Genomic DNA, 22,356 nt, shown 5'->3' on the forward strand with positions numbered 1-22,356 from the left:
TCCTTGGCCAGGCGCGGTGGCTCACGCCTGTAATCCTAGCACTTTGGGAGGCTGAGGCAGGCGGATTGCTCCAGGTCAGGAGTTCGAAACCAGCCTGACCAAGAGCGAGACCCCGTCTCTACTACAAATAGAAATAAATTAATTGGCCAACTAATATATATATAGAAAAAATTAGCCAGCATGGTGGCGTGTGCCTGTAGTCCCAGCTACTCGGGAGGCTGAGGCAGGAGGATTGCTTGAGCCCAGGAGTTTGAGGTTGCTGTGAGTTAGGCTGACGCCACGGCACTCTAGCCTGGGCAACAAAGCAAGACTCTGTCTCAAAAATAAATAAATAAATAAATACTCTGTCCTTTTCTCTTTCCCCTTCTTCTGGGACTTCCATTGATATTGTAAGGGTTCTGTACATTTTTCTCCAATCTTTTTACTTCTCCTCATTCTTTGGCTTGGATATAGTTCTTATTGAGCCAACTTCAGGTTTATTTATTCTTTCTTATGTAAGTTCAGATCTGCTGTTGATTCCCTCTGTGAATTTTTCATTTATTGAACTTTTGGACTTTGTTTTTTGTTTTGTTTTTGTTTTTAAATAATTTGTCACTTTATCATGGTTCTCCTTTTTTTTTTTTTAAATCATCATGCTCTCCTTTATGTCTGTAAACACAGTTTTCTTTACTTCTTTGAACATTTTTTCCTTTTTTTTTTTCTTTTTTTCTTTTTTTTTTTTTTCTTTTCTTTTTTTTTTTTGAGACAGAGTCTCACTTTGTTGCCCAGGCTAGAGTGAGTGCCGTGGCGTCAGCCTGGCTCACAGCAACCTCAATCTCCGGGGCTCAGCGATCCTACTGCCTCAGCCTCCCGAGTAGCTGGGACTACAGGCATGCGCCACCATGCCCAGCTAATTTTTTGTATATATATTTTTAGTTGGTCAATTAATTTATTTCTATTTTTGGTAGAGATGGGGTCTCGCTCAGGCTGGTTTCGAACTCCTGACCTTGAGCAATCCGCCCACCTCAGCCTCCCAAAGTGCTAGGATTACAGGCGTGAGCCACCACGCCCGGCCTGAACATTTTTATTTATAATTACTTTCAAATCTTTGCTAGATCTAACTTCTGAGGATACTTCCTGTTGACTGCTTTTTTTTTTCCTGATTGTGGGTCAAGCTTTCCTGTCTTATTGCATGTCTTGTAATTTTTTTTTTTTTTTGAAACTAGACATTTTAGGTAATATTGTAGCAGCTCTGGATTCTGACTCCCCACCCACCCTTGTTATTTTTGTAGTTACTATTTTGTTTGTTTACTTATTTAGTAATTTACCTGGATTTAGCTGTGAAATCCATTTCCCCTGTGGGGTGTGGCCACTAATGGCTCTGCTCAGTAGAGTTTTGTTTATGTTTTTTATTTTTACTTTTACGCTTGCCTTTCTTGGGCTTTCTTTTTCTGCATAGCTTAGTGGTCAGCCAATAATTAGTCATAGATATGTTCAACACCTCAAACCAGTGAGGCCTCACCCACTGTGTGGGTCTCTGTGTGGAATCAGAAGTACATTCAAAGTTCAGGCAGTTTTCAAATCTGGCCCAGCTGGACCCTCTTATGTCTCCTCATTGCATGTGCATAGGTTCCTGTTAGTACAAGCGTATATGAGTAGCTTCAACTCTTAATCATCTCCAAACATGTGCACCGTCATTAGTCAGCCACGGATATTTGGAGAGCTTATCAAGCACCTCTGTGATGGTCTCTTCCTACATCTCCCTGTTACATTTCTGACTAGTCGATGGGTCCTTGCCAGCTCTTAACAGGGACTGCAACCTCAGACTAGTAAAACCCCTGCCCTTCCCCATTTGCTTGCCACTCACATTGCTACTTATGACTGATAGCACCACTGGACATGGATTATTTTATCTCCTGCTCCAAAGCAGGTCCACTTCCTCCAGCAGTGAAACTGCTGGTTATTCACAGCCTGCCTCGCTCTTTTAGAATTACACATTGAATGATGGGGAGAAGAGTGGGAGCAGTCCCTGGCAAGTACACCACAGATTTTCATGGTATTTTCCTGCAGTTCAGTAGTTTTTCACAAATAAGTGTTGCTTTTTAAGCCTCTGGTCAATTTCCAGGGCACTGCAATGGTGGGTTTTTATAATTTTGTCTAGTTTTATAATTGGTTGGTTTTTAGAGAAAGAGGATTTGGCAGCCTCCCTACTTTGCCACATCAGAAATTCCACATAGTATTGAGTCTTGAACTGTGTAACTATTAAATCAAAGGATGAGAAAAAAGCCTTAAAATTGACTATAAACAAGGGCCAGTGCAAGGGTGGTTCATGCCTGTAATCCTAGCATTCAGGGAGGCCAAGGTGGAAGGATCTCTTGAGCTTAGGAGTTCAAGACCAGCCTGAGCTCTAAGCAAGAGCAAGACCCTATCTCTACTAAAATAGAAAAAAATTAGTCAGGCATGGTGGCATGCACCAGTAGTCCTAGCTACTCAGGAGGTTGAGGCAAGAGGATCGCTTAAGCTAAGGATTTTGAGGTTGCTGTGAGCTAGGCTGATGCCATGGTACTCTAGCCCAGGCGACAGAGGGAAAAAAAAAAAAAAACTACAAACAGAAAAAATTAACTGTAACAAATCAATTATGTAGAGAAAATAATTTCAGTAACTTTGGACACCGACTCTGTGTACCTTTAAAGTCTAAAAGAACTATAGTGAAACCTTGAACTTTACATAGTAGGTTCATTGTTGGTAATGATATTTGTATAGTAATTTTGAAACTCTAGTTTATCGTAGGTTAGTTAGAGCAAATTAGTAAATATATTGCTATTCTGAGAACTAGAGTTTTCATTGTGAGGGAAGGTGAGGAAGAAACTTCTTTTGTTGGATTTCACTTTAAGTCTTTGTACTCATGAGGTTTTTGTTCTGGGTTTTTTTTTTTTTGTTTTTTTGGTTTTTTTAAAGATGTGTTTCCCGGGTTTGTTCACTGAGAGGGCCTAAAAGCAGTAATACCCTAGTAACACTGAGCACACTAGCACCCAGATCTTGGTTTCTAAATACCATTCCACACTAAAAGGATCCAGGGTTCCTTGGAGAAATGGCCAATTCCAGGTCTAGGGCAGGCAAAGTACAAAATATTGCACCTGGAGTATTATGTTGTAGGTTTACAACAAAGTTCACCCTTGGGAGGACAGACCTAAGTAAAAGGCCCCTGCAGATCCTGGAAGTAGGCTAGGAAGGCCTGAGCAGGAAATCCTGGGGAACTCAGTACCTGGAACATGGTCTAAAAGAGTCCTATGGGGAATGGGTGGGGCTAGAGGAGGGCCTTCACAGGAGCCTCTTTTGCTTAAGTCTGAGAGCTTAAAAGCATTCTACAACCCATGAAACCATTTAAGCATTAAGTAACATTCCAAACTTTTTACAATGCTTTTATTGTTTTTATAATTTTTTTTTTAATTTTTATTTTTTACGTAACCTAAACATTTGTATGTTTTTATAATTTTTTAAAAAAATCTGTAAGGCAGAATTGAATTCCCAGATTAGAAGCGGTATGTACAGTCTGCGTTCAAAGAAAGATCCTGTGGGAAAGGAAACGAAAGGTGGCCCAGGGAAGGAAATATGGTTTGTGCTAGACTTTGAAAACTAGGGAAAATTTTGTTTGGGGAGTTGGAAGGGGGATAAGGAAGAGCATTCCAAGGTGGGGATGCATGAGCAATCAGATGGAATGAAGAATAAACATGGTAAGTATTGTGAGAAAATAATAAGATGTGACTCTAGAAGGGATCCTTAGTCTTGGGTAGTAACGTGAGATAGGTTAGGTAGGTTAGAAGTTTGATGTAGTATAAAGAATAAGAGATTTCTAAGTCTTGATTTTTTTCACCTGTTAAATGGGTAAAGACTTCCATGCTTACCTCTCAGAATTGTTTTGAAAAATAAATGAGCTAGTGTATGTGACAGCAGATTTTAAGCAGTAAGATGCTATGATGGTGTAGGTTGTACTAAATTTTGAATACCAAGCTGAGAAGTTTGCAGTTGTGGTAGTAATTGTTGAAATAAATTTTATTTGTTGAGGACATTGTCTATTTGGGGTTTTTCTTGGCAGTTCCTATGATGATTTACAATGCAGAATAGTGTCATTATTTCCCCCTTGAGTTTCCAGTAATGGGGAGGAGTACTGAGTAGAGCCCTGTAAAATTTCTTTGGATCCTATTTCTGTGGAAGTATAATTCAAGAGCAGATGTTTCCCTGCGAGGCCTCCTTGGAATGTGTTAAAAATCACTGTGGAGGCGTGTAAGAGGGCTCCTAACCACATTAGAAGCTTCTGTTTGTAGAACAAAACCTGAAAAGATTTGCCTCTGATGGTGCTGCAGAATAGCAGCACAACCAGCTCATGTATGTGTAAATGCTTCTGGCACTTAGCATGCTAAGTAAGACGCATACACTATAAAATCTGTCCTTGAATTCCAATAACATTATATTAATACAATATGCATGTCATCCTTTGGAGAAAGAGTATATTCAGGCTGCAGAATAAATCATGGTCTTTGTACTGGGATCAAGTACAAAGCTCTTTGCACAGCTGGGAGTAGTACAACTTTCTCCTTCAAGTGCTATTTTTAGCTGTTTCCAAGGAGATGTTCAACATGATATTGATAATTGCATTAATCCTCAATTTATACAATCTGTGGAGAGGGAAGCAGCAGTTCTTTCTCATTGTTTACTGCTTAATAAGCCACTGGGTTGTGGTTTATCAGCCAAAACAATAAGATGTCTTTCTTAAAATAATCTCAGAATTATGTTCTGGAGCCCTTCACTTTGTTGGTTCAACTTTTAGTCCTCCTGCTTAAAAAGAAATGGTGAGCTTTTCTCAGGGTGGCTGCTCCTTATCAGTAAGTCCTTTCTGCGTGTATGTTAGGTCTAGGCTTTGCCCACTGGGAACCTGATGTTATAAATTTACCAAAGAATGATAGGTCTTCTAAAACACAAACACACCCTCTTTTACACACACACACACACACACACACACACACACACACACACACACACACACTTCACAAAGAGCCTCATCTCGCAGTCTGAGTGATTCATCTGTTCATAGAGCATTCCTAATGAGTTGACTCTGAAGAACAGATTATGGATCAGAAAGTTGCCTGAGATTAGAGTCAAAGCAAAGGAAATAGAAAGTTCTTAAAGGATGAGCATTAAGCTCTAATAACTTGATGAATTATCCTTTTCTAAGGAATTTCCATTTTTTCAAATAACTGTTAACTGGATTTGTTCTGTTTTCTTGGCTCTCCAGCATCCAACTCCTCTTCCTGTTTGGAGGAATTCTCCTGTGTTGTAATCTTTTTTTTTTTTTTTTGAGACAGAGTCTCACTCTGATGCCCGGGCTAGAGTGCAGTGGTGTCAGCCTAGCTCACCGCAACCTCAAACTCCTGAGCTCAAGCAATCCTTCTGCCTCAGCCTCCTGAGTAGCTGGGACTACAGGCATGTGCCACCATGCCCGGCTAATTTTTTCTATATATTTTTTGTTGTCCAGATGATCCGCTTTCTATTTTTAGTAGAGATGGAGTCTTGTTCTTGCTCAGGCTGGTCTCTAACTCCTGACCTTGAGCAATTCTCCCATCTCGGCCTCCCAGAGTGCTAGGATTACAGGCATGAGCCACCACGCCTGACCACTTTCTTCTTCTTAATAGAGCTAGCTGCCTTGAGTTCTGCCTGTTTTCTAAGCCTGTTCTTTAAGCCTCCCATTGATTCTGTGACCCCTAATATCTTTCCAATAAACTTACCCCTTAAAATTGTTTGCTTAAGGTAGTCTTTTGCTTGCATACAAAAACTGTAAACAATACAGTAGGGCTCATTGCAATCCAGGCACCTCTCTTGTGGGAAGTGCTGGCAAATGTGGCCACATTCTTGTATTTTTATTTCCTCCATCACCACTACCCATTTTATTTTTTCTGAATTTCCTTAGAATAGCCCTTCCTCATATATGTTATATCTTAAGTGAATTAGGATTTGTATCTGCTGCGTGTTTGGCACATGGTAGACACCATAAAAATTAGATTCAGTTTATACTTACCTTTTAGTTCATTTATTGACATTTTATCAAGTGCTCTGTTTTATCCACAGTATTATAATAATAAGGCATTTGGGAAACACCCTGATCTCAGCAATAGCACATTTACAAATCTTTTTTAGAAAAATAATATTTTTACTTTGGTTCCTAATTTAAGTTAAGAGTACTAATTGTTCAGGATCCAGGCTTCTCCTCTGTTTGAAATACCCTGCTAACTATATTTCCCCCCTTTAAAGTTTTTATTTAATCACAAGCTTCAAAAATGAAGGGAGGTTAGCTGGGCCTGATGATGTGTGCCTGTAGTCCCAGCTACTCAGGAGCCCGAGGCAGAAGGATCACTTGAGTCCAGGAGTTCAAGGTTGTAGTGCATCATGATTGTGCCTTTGAATAACCACTACACTCAAGCCAGGCAACTTAGTGAGACCCCATCTCTTTAAAAAAAAGAAAAGTGAGGGAGGGATTAAAGGGAATTCTCTGTTTTAAAGAAAAAAAAAAAAAAAAGCTCTGTCAAAAGTGGCAGGCAGGCAGACTCTTCTGCCAGTTTGGCATGTGCCAACCATATTGTTAAGATGTTCAGGAAGAAAGCGTGCATAGACTCAGCACGTGTCATCTTTGCTTTGCAGGATAACTTTCTCTCTGCCTTTGTGTTTGGTGGGTGGCTGGCCATCTGTGTGAATTTCTGAGTTTGAAGAAGCTAAGAAAAGAGAGATTTATTTAGGTTTCTTTAAATTTCCCAGTGTTAGCCTGCTAACAGCACAGTGCCCTGACCTTGCAGACATGGCTTATCCTCTTAATGCATTCTCCCACCATCCTGTATGTCTCCATATAGTATTAAATTACTTCTTTTACAGAAAGAAAAAACCAGTATATATTTACTGAGTCCTTGCTAATCACTGTATTGGAGGCTTTAAGTACATTATCACATTAATCCATTAAATATTCATCCATAAAACTGTTAAAGCTTAATTTTTTAGATGAAGAAGCTAAGGCTCCGAAAGGACAAATTGGGAAATTTGTCCAAGACCATGCTATCACAGTAAGCAATAGAAGTCAGAATTTGAATTTACACTGGTATGCAAACCATTGGGTATGTCATTTAGTTTCATTTCTGAGTGAATAAAAATTAAATGACACCTAAATTAGCATTCCATGCAAAAGATAACATAGATAGCAAAGAACATGCCAAGAAAACCTAGGTTTTGTGTTGTTTTTTTTTTTTTTTTTTTGAGACAGAGTCTTGCTTTGTTGCCTAGGCTAGAGTGAGTGCCGTGGCGTCAGCCTAGCTCACAGCAACCTCAAACTCCTGGGCTCAAGCAATCCTCCTGCCTCAGCCTCCCAAGTAGCTGAGACTACAGGCATGAGCCACCATGTCCGGCTAATTTTTTCTATATATATTAGTTGGCCAATTAGTTTCTTTCTATTTATAGTAGAGACGGGGTCTCGCTCTTGCTCAGGCTGGTTTCGAACTCCCGACCTCGAGCGATCTGCCCGCCTCGGCCTCCCAGAGAGCTAGGATTACAGGCGTGAGCCACCGCGCCCGGCCGGTTTTGTGTTTTAAACATCAAGAATACAATCAATTATGGTCATCTCTTTTTCCTCTATCACTATTTGAGTTTTAGGTGAAACTGATCCAGTCCTTAAAAGTCAGTTGCAGCCTATTAAATAGACTTGTGTGTAAAGAAAGCAGACGTTTTTGTTCATTTATAATAATATTATGAGAAATTATGTAATTGTCTGATCTCTTTCAGAAAAGAAGAGAAGAGAGCACTAAACTAAAGGAGGAGGGAAATGAGCAGTTTAAGAAAGGAGGTAAGATAACTGTTTTAGCACTGATATCTGATCATCTTGACTCCTCATCCTGTTTTAGAGCCTGTGAAGAAACACTAAAGAACATTTGGAAACAACTAGCAAACCTAAACTCACAATATAATGTTGCTTCTCAGCACCTTGGAATTTTAGGTTTTTTACCAGGCCAAATTGTTTTTAGCTGACCGTGACCAGTTACCATGTGTCTGTTGGCCCAGGTACAGTTTTTCTTTTCTGTAATCCACTATCTGTTAATCCAGAAATCAGGGATAAAACTTTTCAGCTGTTGCTTTGGAAAACACTAGCCTTGAATGATAAAAGGCTTTTTGCCACATTGCTGCAAAAATTGGGTCCACATTCCTCACTTGCTAAAGTACTGTAACAACAGGCCTGACCACTTCATTATGGCCTAGGGAAGTACTTTGCCTGTTCTTTGGTTGCTCTTTTTTTTTTTTTTTAATTGTCTATACTACTTCAGAAGTGTTGCTCTTTTATGTGCTTTTTTTCTTTCGCTAGTTTAAGTAGAAAGATGTTTTTTCTTCATGTGCTTCCACATGTCCTACATTTGCTTCGAAATAATTTGGCAGTTCATTCCAATAATTTGGGGAAACTATTTGATCTTACAATAGCCTTCTGTCACATCTCAAACTGTATATGCTTCAGAAATCTAGAAGTGTTAACATTTTTCGCTAGTTATTTTCAGGTTTAAAATTTTTTTTCTTATATCCTAGTACAGTAATTATCATTTCTTTTTTTTTTTTTTTTTTACAAGGTGCAAGGCATCAACATTTCTTTTTTTTCTACTAGAAACTAATGCTTCTAATTTTGAAAGCATTTCTCTTTATATGTTAATATTAAATATTTCAAACCAGAGAAAGGAGTGAGTAGGTTATTTTCTTAATATCCTGACCATAATTCTTCATATAACAATGAATATATAAATGTATCACCATTTTCTCTTTTGAAGTCTTGAATTAAATACTGATTTTTACATTGTTGGTTTTAGCTCCATAAAATGTTTCTCTCCAAACATTTCATGGATGCAATTTTAGCCAGGTTGACTAAATGAAAACATAATAGCCTTAATAAAAATGGATACATAGAATTTTTTTCTTGATCCCAGGCCATGGTTCCAGAGTTTAGTTTCTTTCATCTGTGCAGTTCCCTAACCTCCTCTGAAAACTCCTTGCTAAATTGATAAGTCAAATAAAAGCTGAACATCTAGGGCATGCTAGGACTCCTGAGCATTGAGGGCTCTTCACCAACTACAGGTTCAGCTGTCAGTTTGCCAAGCACACCTCATGAGATTGGCACAAGCAAGCTCTATTTCTTCAAAGAGAGAGGATAGGAAGAATGACTTTTACTGTCCAGAACTTAATAGACCATGACTATCTTTTTTTTTTTTTTTTTTTTTTTTTTTGAGACAGAGTCTCACTCTGTTGCCCAGGCTAGAGTGAGTGCCGTGGCGTCAGCCTCGCTCACAGCAACCTCAAACTCCTGGGCTCAAGCGATCCTCCTGCCTCAGCCTCCCGAGTAGCTGGGACTACAGGCATGCGCCACCATGCCCGGCTAATTTTTTGTATATATATTTTTAGTTGGTCAATTAATTTATTTCTATTTTTGGTAGAGACGGGGTCTCGCTCAGGCTGGTTTCGAACTCCTGACCTTGAGCAATCCGCCCGCCTCGGCCTCCCAAAGTGCTAGGATTACAGGCGTGAGCCACCGCGCCCGGCCTCATGACTATCTTTTTATTTGAAATTTTTGTCCTATGATTGGCAAACTATGCATTCTGAGATTCTATGGAATATAATACCATCAGGAATAAAATCATAATGACCATTCATCTTTGTCATATCATCCTCAGATTATATAGAAGCTGAAAGTTCTTACAGTCGAGCCCTGGAGATGTGCCCATCCTGCTTCCAAAAAGACAGATCTATTCTATTTTCAAATAGAGCTGCTGCAAGGATGAAACAGGTATGAATCTTTGACCTTTTCTTTTTAAGAAGCACATAGAATGCATTGTTTCCATAGGGTAGTTTCTCTCCAAAAACTAGCATATCGGGACTAAAAGTTACTACCTCCCTTTTCCTGCCCATATGTTTCCCTAATATAAAGGGCACAGGGAGGACAGAAAAATGTTTTTTCAAACTTGAGTCCAATTACTGTTAACATTCTTCATTAATGTAGCTGAGTGAATACTTTCATGGAAGGAAGGCTGGCAAAGTTTTCACTAAACTAGGGCAGGTTAACAAGCAGAGACAAGCAGTGCATGTCCCAGAATAGCTATAGATGCTTATTTTAGACCCTTAGAATTCAAGATAAGGATTCAAAGGCACAGAGAACTACTGATTGAAACTCTAGGCTTATTCGTAAGATTGTGATTTTTCTGTTGAAAGTATGAACATTGGGAGAAATGTTCAATAGTTGGGGTGAAAGTTATCTTTAAATGCAAAGTAGGTGTCAGGGAAAGTTCAGAAGTGTTTTATATTTCCAAAAGATTGAGAACCTGGTATAGCAGGGTGAGTGTAGAATAGATGAGAGTGCAAACATATTTCTTTTATACTGTATTGGTATTAAAAGTTAGATTTGCATCAGAGTGAGATTCTGTCTCAAAAAAAAAAAGTTAGATTTGTTGCTGATTTGTCTGATTTTCCTATTTAGTCATCATAGTAAGTCTCACTGGATTGAAATGAAGAGTTTAAACAATATATACCATTTGTTTAACTATGGCTACTTACATCCAAAGTGCAAAGGGTAGGTTATTTAACCTACCTTTAAGCAACCATGATTGGCTCAAGATTGGGTATAGTGGGTTTTTTGTTTAGAGAGGATGTCTCTTTGATATTCCCTGAAATTCTTTAGTACCTCTACCATAGTTACTTTAGGTGACCAGTTTTTTGTTTTTTTTTAAGGCCCTGAGGTGAAGAAGGAGGTGTGTGCTTGAATGCTTGGGCATACAGAAAGGTTTTGTCTCTTTTTTTTGACTGTTGTATAATTAGTTGGATTCAGTCTCCAAGGCAAAGTATTTTTGGAGTGTTTCATGTGGCATGAGAGAAGAAAAACTATAATTGTACAGAGTATATAGACCAATGTTTTGTATTAGAGAAAATAAAACAATTGTTTTAAGTTTATTTAAAACAATAGAGCCGGGCATGGTGGCTCACACCTGTAATCCTGGCACACTGGGAGGCCAAGGCAGGAGGATCACATGAGGTCAGGAGTTTGAGACCAGCCTTAGCAAGAGCAAGACCCCATCTCTACTAAAAATAGAAAGATTAGCCAGGCATGGTGGTGCCAGCTACAAAGTCCCAGCTACTTGGGAGGCTAAGGCAGGACGATCGCTTGAGCTCAGGAGTTTGAGGTTGCTGTGAGCTAGGCTGACACCACAGCACTCTAGCCTGGGCAACAAAGTGAGACTCTGTCTCAAAGAAATAAAAATTTAAAAAGTGAAACAATTAATGCATTTTACAAGAGATCAGATTCCACACCTAACCATTTTTACACTTAACTGGAAATTTTGCATAATTGCTTCACCTTGCCACATTCTCAGACTGGACATGATCATTATGAAATGGGATCAAGGATACCTTCAATGTCAGAGAAAATGTATTAATATCATACCCATTTGGGATTCTTTGTTTCCACAGTTACCCAAGTTATTGATATTTCTAGGTTTGAGCTAGCATAACAGACTCTTATTGAATTAGGAAAATGTATGCTCTTGTTAGTCTTTTGTTTATCACATGTGAGGAGAACTCAGACGAACATTGCTCTATGACTGCTTTCTGTACAAAGGATAGTTTTGTTGGTGGAGGTTTTTGTTTTGTTTTTTTAAGTTGCATTCTTAATACTTTGAGAAGACTCTAAAATTAGAGGCTTGAAAACTTTCAGGATTAGTGTCCTGACATATGGATCATATTCTGACTTTTTTAGAAAGTGATAGGTTAACTGCTTTGAAAGGTTAAGAAGAATTTCTGAAAGGCAGGCTTGCAGGCTCAGCATCCCAGAATGAGTGCCCCTGGCCAAATTTACATTTCATCTGGAAAGAGAGGTGGTAAACTGGTGTTAAGGCAGACTGTCAAATCTAGGTCTTGCTAGTTATACAAGAGCAGACAGCCCTAGAAGAAAGGTCTCTGAATTTTTTAAAACTACTGGCCTTAGATATTATGCACATTGTTTTAATATGTAGAGGTAGATTTGTCTTTATATATTATATACATTTGTTTTGTCCATATATTATGTACATTACTTTATGTAGACATTTATCCATATAAAATTATGAAAGGATGGTAAACTAGTTCTGGTTTGGAGACTACCACTCAAAGCAGCAGACACCTGGGTCCCCTGAGGTGTTTGTTCGTAGAATATGAGCCTCAAACAAAGGATTCTGCAGTAAAATACCATAATTTGTGATTTGAAGAGGCCAATTGATGGTAAAATGCACTGCACCTTAGTAATCACTTCTAGGCATACAAAAAATACCACATAGCAGCTGTACACATAAATTGTAAAGATTTATTCCTATTTCAGAAACATTAGGAAATTATGTGTCTTTGATTTATGGAAATGTGATAAGTTGGAGAAATACTGACTTATATAAAGTTATACAGATTTCTTTACTACAAGACTTCTTAGAGCTTTTAATATTTGAATTGGTGTGATGAACATGGGAAGAGATACAATACAGCGTTTCCCAGATGCCACTGGAACCTTTTTTGTTTTGTGTTTTGTAAAATAGACATAACAGAAAATTGTCCAATTTAACCATTTTAAAGTACAATCATGGATTGCTTAACAACAGGCATAGTTCTGAGAAGTGTGTCTTTAGACAATTTCATCCTTGTGCAACAAACCTAGATTGCATAGCCTCCTAAACACCTAGGCTATACTGTACAACCTGTTGCTCCTGTGTTAGAAACACAGCATGTTACTGTACTGAATACTGTAGGCAGTTGTAACACCATCGTATGTGTGTATCTAAACATATCTAACTAAACATTTTTAAAAAGTACAGTAAAAATACAGTATAAAAGATAAAAAGTGGTACACCTGTATAGGGCATTTACCGTGACTGGATCTTGCAGGACTGTACGTTGCTCTGGGTAAGTCCATGAGTAAGTGGTGAGTGAATGTGGAGGCCTAGGACATTACTGTACTCTACTATAGACTTTATAAAAACATTGTCCACTTAGGTTACACTAAATGTATTAAAACACATATTCTTTAATTAACAAGTTAACCTTAGCTTACTGTAGCTTTTGTACTTTATAAACTTTTTAATTTTTTTAACCATTCAACTATTATATAACACTTAGCTTAAAACAGAAACCACATTGTACAGCTGTACAAAAATATTTTCTTTATATCCTTTTTCTTTAAGCTTTTTTCTATTTTTAATTTTTTTTTTAACTTTTTAAACTGCTTTATTAAAAGTAAGACATAAGCGCATACATTAGCTTGGGCCTACACACAGGGTCAGAATCATCAATACCACTGACTTCCACCTCCACATCTTGTCCCACTGGAAGGTCTTCAGGGACAATAAAGGCATGGAGCTGCCATCTGTTATGATAACAATGCCTTCTTCTGGTTACCTCCTATAGGACCTGCCTGAGGCTGTTTTACAGTTAACTTTTTTTTTTTTTTTAGTAGAAGGAGTAGACTCTAAAATAGGGGTCCTCAAACTTTTTAAACAGGGGACCAGTTCACTGTCCCTCAAACTGTTGGAGAGTGCACACTGTGGGCCCGGGACGAGTCATCTGTTAAGCAGGACAGGCAGCATCGGCAAAAGCACCCAGTGGGCTGGATAAATGTCCTAGGTGGGCGGCATGTGGCCCACAGGCCGTAGTTTGAGGATGCTTGCTCTAAAATAATGATAAAGAGTATTAGTAACAGTCGTTTGTTATCTTTATGAAGTGTTATATACTATACATAACTGTACTTTCATAACACCAGCAGCACAGTCGGTTTGTTTACACCAGCAGCACACAAACACATGAGTAATGTGTTGCACAGTGACGTTAGATGGCTGTTACCTCGTTGGGTGATAGAAATGTTTCAGCTCCATTATAATCTTATGGAATCACTGTCATATATGTGGTCCATCATTGATTGAAACATTGTTATGTGATGCATGACTGTGTACCATTCAGTGGCATTAAATACCTTTAACCATTCAACTATTATATAACACTTAGCTTAAAACAAAAAACACATTGTACAGCTGTACAAAAATGTTTTCTTTATATCCTTTTTCTTGCTACAATGCTACACAACCATCACTACTATCTAGTCCCAGAACTTTTCCATCACCCTAAAAAGATACCCCAGACTCGTTAAGTATTCACTCCCCATTCTGAAACTGTTTTTGATTGAATCCTGAAACACAATTTAGTAGACTTCACTCTAAAATATTCTGCAAAATATTTAGTACTTGCTACTAAATTCCTAGGCATTATAGGAATATTGAACATTAATTTAAAATAACATTTCTCGGCCGGGCGCGGTGGCTCACGCCTGTAATCCTAGCTCTCTGGGAGGCCGAGGCGGGCGGATTGCTCGAGGTCAGGAGTTCGAAACCAGCCTGAGCAAGAGCGAGACCCTGTCTCTACTATAAATAGAAAGAAACTAATTGGCCAACTAATATATATAGAAAAAATTAGCCGGGCATGGTGGCTCATGCCTGTAGTCCCAGCTACTCGGGAGGCTGAGGCAGGAGGATTGCTTGAGCCAGGAGTTTGAGGTTGCTGTGAGCTAGGCTGACGCCATGGCACTCACTCTAGCCTAGGCAACAAAGCAAGACTCTGTCTCAAAAAAAATAAATAAATAAAATAAAATAACATTTCTCTAATATTGCAGAAAACTTCTAATTTGGGAAAAATAGACATTTTAGAGCTAGAAGACATCTTATATAACATTCAGTCCAGCCTGCTCATATTTTAGATGAGAAACTGAGCCCTAGTGAAGGAAAGTAGCATGACCAATATTAAACAGCAGGTTAGGGTCAGAGCTAGACCGGAATCTGGTTCTTTTGACATCCACTGTTTTTTTCCACTATGCCATGCTTCTAAGACTCAGCAAGTCAAATTAATTATTTTATTTGGTGAATTGTTTTGTATTTTTGTTTCATCAATGGATAAATTAAAGTTTATAACTGAGACTACATGACAAGCCACACTGAGTGTCTGTAGATGGACCATCTGTATACTTTCTAGAAAAATACCACTTTGAGTGTGATGGTATAACAACTATCCAAAGAGGAAGGTAATTAATTCAGTTATTCACATATCATTTTCTCTGTTTATTGATCACAAAGTCTTCTCAACATCAGCATTCTAATGTAAAGTATCTTGCAAAAGTAATAGTTTAATTAGAACAATCTAAAGACACTTTAGAAAAGAAGCTACCTGAATCATTTGTTACTAGGAGGCTTTTAGGTCAGAACCAGCCCCACATTAATTTTGATTTTTATCTTGGAGGTAACATGTTTGTTTTCATGGGATTTCTTTGAAAAGCATTCTGTATCTCTACACACAGTTTTTTTGTTTGTTTGTTTGTTTTTGAGACAGAGTCTCGCTTTGTTGCCCAGGCTAGAGTGAGTGCCATGGCGTCAGCCTAGCTCACAGCAACCTCAAACTCCTGGGCTCAAGCAATCCTCCTGCCTCAGCCTCCCGAGTAGCTGGGACTACAGGCATGTGCCACCATGCCCGGCTAATTTTTTTTTTATATATATATATATTAGTTGGTCAATTAATTTGTTTCTATTTATAGTAGAGACAGGGTCTCGCTCTTGCTCAGGCTGGTTTCGAACTCCTGACCTTGAGCAATCCGCCCGCCTCGGCCTCCCAGAGTGCTAGGATTACAGGTGTGAGCCACCGCACCCGGCCTCTACACACAGTTATTAATGAGATCATGTCATTGAGCCTTTGGGCCATTGAGCTAAAACTAGGGCAACATATATTAATGTTGTTTTTCCTTTTAGGACAAAAAAGAGATGGCCATCAAAGACTGCAGCAAAGGTACAACTTTTTTTGTCTTACTACATGTTAACATATAAGAACATTACCTCACCTAGGCAAAAAGAGGGGCTTTTGGCTAGGTGTATAGTTGTGCACGTGTACCCTTCCTCTAGGGCCTTTAAAGAAGCTTTAGAATTCAGTATTTTCGGAGATACTGTATAGTAGTCATCTTAGAGTAAGCATGCTTTGGGGTGGATAGTTCAACCAGTTTCTCCTATATTAGTAAATATGTGAAGAGAAATTCAAAGCTGCCTTAGCAATAGAACTCATGGAATAGAATGTACTTCCTATAGTCTCTGAACTACTTTCCTTTGCGATTCAAATTAAACATCTTAGCTGCTATCAGGGCTTTTGGATCTGTGTGTTTGGGAAGGGGGACAACTATGGTGAGGAATGGTTTCTATTAGTGAATTAGTAGTCTCTTCATATGTAATAATTCTTCCAAACCTACTTGCCATCATTTCAATTATCCTTTCAGGTTCCACACAATGAATCAAGTCATGCTATATGATATCTGAGTTCTATTAAGGTCTTTCCATCCCACTGACACCCTCTATAGGAGGGGTCCTCAAACTTTTTAAACAGGGGGCCAGTTCACTGTCCCTCAGACCGTTGGAGAGTGCGGCGCACATTCCACACATGCGCACTGTGGCCCGGGACGAGTCAGCTGCTAAGCAGGACAGGTAGTGGCAGCAAAAACACCCAGTGGGCCGGATAAATGTCCTAGGCGGGTAGAATGTAGCCCTCGGGCCATAGTTTGAGGATGCCTACTCTACAGGATCTCTATTGCATATTTTTCCCAAAAACTTTCCTGATAGGCTAGTTTTCTTGCCTTTCTAACCAACTTGATGTGGAAAACACACATAATCACTTTTCCTTGCATCTTATTAGTCTCATGAGTTTTTCTAGCTAATTGCTATTTTTGTATTTCATATTTTTTCGGTTTTCCTTCTTTGGATAATATTTTCTGAGAGAATCATAGAGTTGGAAAGAACCCTTCTGCAGCATGTCAAGCAGAGAAAAAAAAGAACCTTATATGTTGTCTAGCTCCCCTCTCACATTAAACATGAATTCCTTCTATTTTTTTTTCTTTATGTTAATTAATTTGGTACCCTCTCTACTGGCTTTTCTTTATACTCGGTATTTCTTTTTCTTTTTCTTTTTTTATTCTTTTTATTCTTTTTTTTTCTCCCAGCTGTTATTTGCTTTTGAATATACTCAGTATTTCTTTATAGTATCTGAATGAAACTGTTACTACATTATAATCTAGCAAGCTATTTCTGGTCTATTACTGTCATGGACTAGAACTAATTCTGAATGTACTATTTTGTTTGGAGGAAGGTATTTAACCTATTTCCTTTATGGGAGATGTGGGGGTTTGAAGAGTTTAAATTAGGAACAATCTGCTGGTTTTCAGAGCTTCTTTCTCTGTAACCAAATGGTGAGAAAATGCCTTGCAAGTTTGATTAGCATGGTACCATGAGAAATAGTTCATTTCCAGCTATAGCCCTAAGTGTCTGGGGAGCCTTGCTTAGAAAATGACAGGAAAGGATAGAAGGTGTTTTCCAATCAAAGTGTTTTCCAGATTTGTTTTTGGATTTGCTTAAACTAAGATTCCTATGCTCAGACATAGTTATTATGGATACTTTGCATTATACCTATAGGCAAATTACATTGATGTTAATGTGGTTTATTTGTATTGAAGTTCTCTCTCTCTCACTCTCTCAATTCATAAACGTTAGCAAAGAGCTTATTTCTAAGGCCATGTTGGATCTCCTTACTACTAGTCATATGGAACAATATTTAATGCCATTCACCTTAGGGTTTTCTTTATATTGAGAAGGAAACTCACAGAGTGAGATGTTGATTTTAGAGGTTTCTATAAAGTAATCATGGGAAAAGTTCCTTCTTATCAGTGTGTCAACGGACAAGTGAATGCACAGTACAAATGCCTTGAGAAGTTCTGTTCTGGTGATTTTAACCTTGAAAATGAGCCACCTGGGCGACCTGAGACCAAGGTGGAGAATGATGAGCTGAAAGCTGTAGTGGAAGCAGGTCCATCTCTACCTACTTGTGAATTAGCAGCAAGATTTGACATTACTAATCCAACAATGTTGGACCATTTGAAACAAATCAGCAAGGTAAAGAAGCTGGATAGATGGGTACCACATGAATTAAACAAACGTCAAAAGAGAAATTGTCTAGTAGCTTGCCTGTTTGGCTGTCACGACATAAAGGTGAACCATTTCTACACCACATTTTTATGTGTGATGGAAAATGGGTTCCTTTTGACAATCGCAAGCATTCAACACAATGGTTGGATAAAGACAAAGTGCCAAAACACAGTTCAAAACTGAATATTCAGCAAAAAAGCGAATAGTGTCTGGTGTGCCAGTGCTGGTATTATCTACTATGGCTTCATGAAACCCAGTCAATTGATTACAGTGGATGTCTGCTGCAACCAATTAGACGAAATTATGAGGATGCTTGTGATTAAGCAGCTAAAATTGGTCAATAGAGACAGGCCAATCCTCTCACAAGACAACGCTCAACCACATGTCATACAAACAACGATGCTCAAACTACAGGGCCTGGACTTGGAAACTGTCTGTCATCCATTGTATTCACCAGATTTTGCACCAACTGACTACCACTTCTTCCAGGCTTTGGACCACTTCTTGCAAGAAGAAATATTCAAATCTCAACAAGCTGTGGAAAACACTTATTGCAATTTCATCACCACTTAGTCTCCAGGCTTCTTTGCTGCTACATAAATAAGCTGCTGTTAAGATGACAAAACTCTGTTGATAGTTAGGCACATACTTTGATTAATCATACTGCTTCTTGTTTGAAATACAGTATACTAAACTTTGATTCAAAATTGAGATTTTGGCAGGGCGTGGGGGCTTATGCCTGTAATCCCAGTGCTCTGGGAGGCTGAGGTAGGCGGATCATTTGAGCTCAGGAGTTCGAGACCAGCCTGAGCAAGAGCAAGACCCCATCTCTACTAAAAAGAAAATGAGAAAGAAATTAGCTGGACAACTAAAAGATATATATATATATATTAATTAGCTGTGCATGGTGGCATATGTCTGTAGTCCCAGCTACCTGGGAGGCTGAGGCAGGAGGATGGCTTGAACCTAGAAGTTTGAGGTTGCTGTGAGCGAGGCTGATACCACAGCACTCTACTCAGGGCAACAGAGTGAGACTCTGTCTCAAAAAAAAAAAAAAAAAAACTTCTATAGCCAGGACATTGCTTTCTAATAAAGAAGCTACTCAGAAGGGAATAGGAGAAATGCAGTATACTTGAACCAAAAGACAGCAAAGGATTATTAGAAGAGCAGTTGTTGCCAAATAAAGGAAAAGCTATTATGCACCAGCTACCTGGTGCTGGAGTCATAGTTTGAAAACAGTGAGAGTTTAGCTAGAAATATAATCTAAGTAGTCAAGGCCTAAAAAAAAAGAGAATGATAAAGTCTGCCACTAGATGGTTTTCGCTCAACTCTAATTTATATCCTCACATTCTCTCACTCTTTTTATTGTGCATTGAACTCTGTTATCTGGTGTATTCTGGACTGGGTGAAAGACAAGTAGGCAAAAACCAGGGCTTGGAGTGTAGACCAGGGTATGGCAAACTACAGCCAAATCCAGCCTGCCACCTGTTTTTGTATAGCCTGCAAACTAAGAATGGTTTTTATATTTCCAAATGGTAGGAAATCAAATCAAAAGAAAAACAATATCTCATGATAATGTAAAAATTATGTGAAACTCAAATTTCAGGGTTCATAAAGTTTTATTAGAACACAGCCACCTTTATTTGTTTACATATTATCTATGCCTGCTTTCATGCTACAGTACCATAGTTGAGTAGTTGTGACAGAGATGAGATCTGTATGGCCCACAAAGCCTAAAATATTTACTATCTTGCTCTTTACAGAAAAAGTTTGCTAACCTCAGATATAGACTTTGACAAATTATTTTTCCTTTCATACTCCTGAAGGATGGTTGATAAAGGAATTTGATACAGCCAAATGTATAGGTCTTTTTCTTTGTGCTAATAATGATTTCTTCTCTTTTTACAGCAATTCAGTTAAACCCCAGCTATATAAGGGCAATATTGAGGAGAGCAGAGCTGTATGAGAAAACGGACAAACTAGATGAAGCCCTGGAAGATTATAAATCTATATTAGAAAAAGATCCATCAATACATCAAGCAAGAGAAGCTTGTATGGTAAAACCCAAAATTTTAAAATATTTTTTCTTCTGTTCTCTATGTGAATCCTAAATACTTTTTTCTAACACAACTAAATTCCATTTCATTGCTTTTGAAGAGCTTATCAAAATTTAGGAGATCTTTGTTTTATTATAATAAAATAAATTATTTATTTTGATTTTTTAATAGTGAGTTATTACTAGAATCCCAAAGTTCTTGACAGAGCTAAAATTGACCATTAACACATTGACAGCCACACTAGAAAAAAAATTATTTCCCTGGGGCCATGGTGTTTTTATTATGAAAATAGAATAAAAACTTCAGAAAGAAAACAATCCCTTCTAATTTAATGAAAATTTTGTTATTTTTATTGTTTTCTGTGTGTGAATTATATGCAACTTGAAAAATAGTTCACACAGCTCCCAAGGTAAAGAGACGTGTAAGTGACATATGCTTCACCAGGCCCTGGGCTCAAAACTAGCATGAGTTAAATACAACTCACATGGCAGTGAATGTGTTAAAAGACTCTAATTTTGGTTCCCAGGGACATGTGTCAATGTCTAGAGACCTTTTGATTGTCATGACTGGGAAGGTGCTACTGGCATCTAGTGGATAGAGGTGAGAGGTGCTGCCAAACATCCTGCAGTGCACAAGACAGCCCCCTACAACAAAGAATTATCCAGTCCAGAATGTCAATAAGTTCCAGAGTTGAAAAACCCTGAGCTAGGTGATTATTTAATAATGCCCAAGATTGATCTGACCCTTTCTTAACAAATTATTTTTTTTTATTGTATTATTTTTTTTGAGACAGTCTCATTCTATTGTCCAGGCTAGAGTGCCATAGCATCAGCCTAGCTCACAGCAACCTCAAACTCCTGGGCTCAAGCAATCCTTCTGCCTCAGCCAGCCTCCCAAGTAGGTGGGATTACAGGAATGCGCCACCATGCCTGGCTAATTTTTTCTATATATTTTTAGTTGGGTAGAGATAGGGTCTCGCTCTTGCTTGGGCTGGTTTCAAACTCCTGACCTTGAGCAATCCTCCCGCCTCAGCCTCCCAGAGTGCTAGGATTACAGGCATGAGCCACCACGCCTGGCCCAACAAATTAGATTATATAAAGAAGGGACTTCAAGTTAGAAAACACAAATAAGTTAAAAAAAAAAATTAAAAGAGTATTACCCATAACATAATTCTACCACCTAAGTATACCACTGTTAACATCTGATATATAGCCTTTCAGACTTTTTTTCCCAGTATATATTTATTCACCAAATTTTTATTGAGGCCCCTCCTTTGATCCAAGCATTCTGTTACAAACTGGGAATATAGCCAAACAAAACTTCTGGCTTTATGTAGCTTGCCCACATACATAAATACTTGGTTTTTTCTTTAATAGGATCATAGCTATATACTTAACTTGATCTTATTTTCACATTAGGTTTTTAAAGTTTCTCAAATTCAAAATAAAGGCAAAGGATTTTTCACCAACTCTTGTTTCTCCCCTTTTTCCCTCAGAGATTACCTAAGCAAATTGAAGAACGTAATGAAAAATTGAAAGAAGAAATGTTAGGTAAGTTTGCTTCCCTTACTTTCTCCTGATCATAAACAGCTAGGAAGCAAGGGTATTTTTATTCACTAGAGAACAAAACTGGTAGAAATAGCTTTAGGTCTCTTCCTTTGCTGTGAGCTGCAATACCATGGGCTAGTGACTTAGTCATTTCTGACCCCAGAAGGAGCAGTGTGGTTTAAAGAAGATGTCAGCTTTTTCAGAAGCCAAATTTCCTTTTTGGTTTTCTTGGAAAACTTTCTTGCCTTCAAGAATGCAAACATAGGCCGGGCGGGGTGGTTCATGCCTGTAATCCTAGCATTCAGGGAGGCTGAGATGGGCGGATCGCTCAAGGTCAGGAGTTCAAAAGCAGCCTGAGCAAAAGTGAGACCCCCATCTCTACTAAAAAAACAAAAAATAGAAATTAATTGACTAACTAAAAAAAAAAAAAAATATATATATATATATATATATATATATATATATATATATATATAAAAATTAGCCGGGCATGGTGGCACGTGCCTGTAGTCCCAGCTACTCGGGAGGCTGAGGCAGAAGGCTCGCTTGAGCCCAGGAGTTAGAGGTTGCTGTGAGCTAGGCAGATGCCATGGCACTCTAGCCTGGGCAACAAAGTAAGACTCTGTCTCAAAAAAATAAAATAAAATAGAAGGAATGCAAGTATAATTCACCTCCCAACCTGGGATACCACCAACCTCTAGA

At 38.4% G+C, this 22,356-nt stretch overlaps 1 protein-coding gene across 2 annotated transcripts in view; it reads left to right on the plus strand.

Annotated features, from left to right (window-relative positions):
* The window catches only part of TTC1 (tetratricopeptide repeat domain 1), a 52,014-nt gene that overhangs the window by 22,186 nt on the left and 7,472 nt on the right, over positions 1 to 22,356 (plus strand). For both annotated transcript variants that reach the window (XM_012786356.3, XM_075996251.1), the window contains exons 3-7: positions 7,798 to 7,858; positions 9,720 to 9,832; positions 15,840 to 15,876; positions 19,959 to 20,107; positions 21,603 to 21,657. In XM_012786356.3, the coding sequence (XP_012641810.2) occupies positions 7,798 to 7,858; positions 9,720 to 9,832; positions 15,840 to 15,876; positions 19,959 to 20,107; positions 21,603 to 21,657 (415 nt within the window). The remainder of the gene's footprint in view (positions 1 to 7,797; positions 7,859 to 9,719; positions 9,833 to 15,839; positions 15,877 to 19,958; positions 20,108 to 21,602; positions 21,658 to 22,356) is intronic.

This window comes from Microcebus murinus, chromosome 21 (assembly GCF_040939455.1).
Source record: "Microcebus murinus isolate Inina chromosome 21, M.murinus_Inina_mat1.0, whole genome shotgun sequence".
NCBI lineage: Eukaryota > Metazoa > Chordata > Mammalia > Primates > Cheirogaleidae > Microcebus > Microcebus murinus.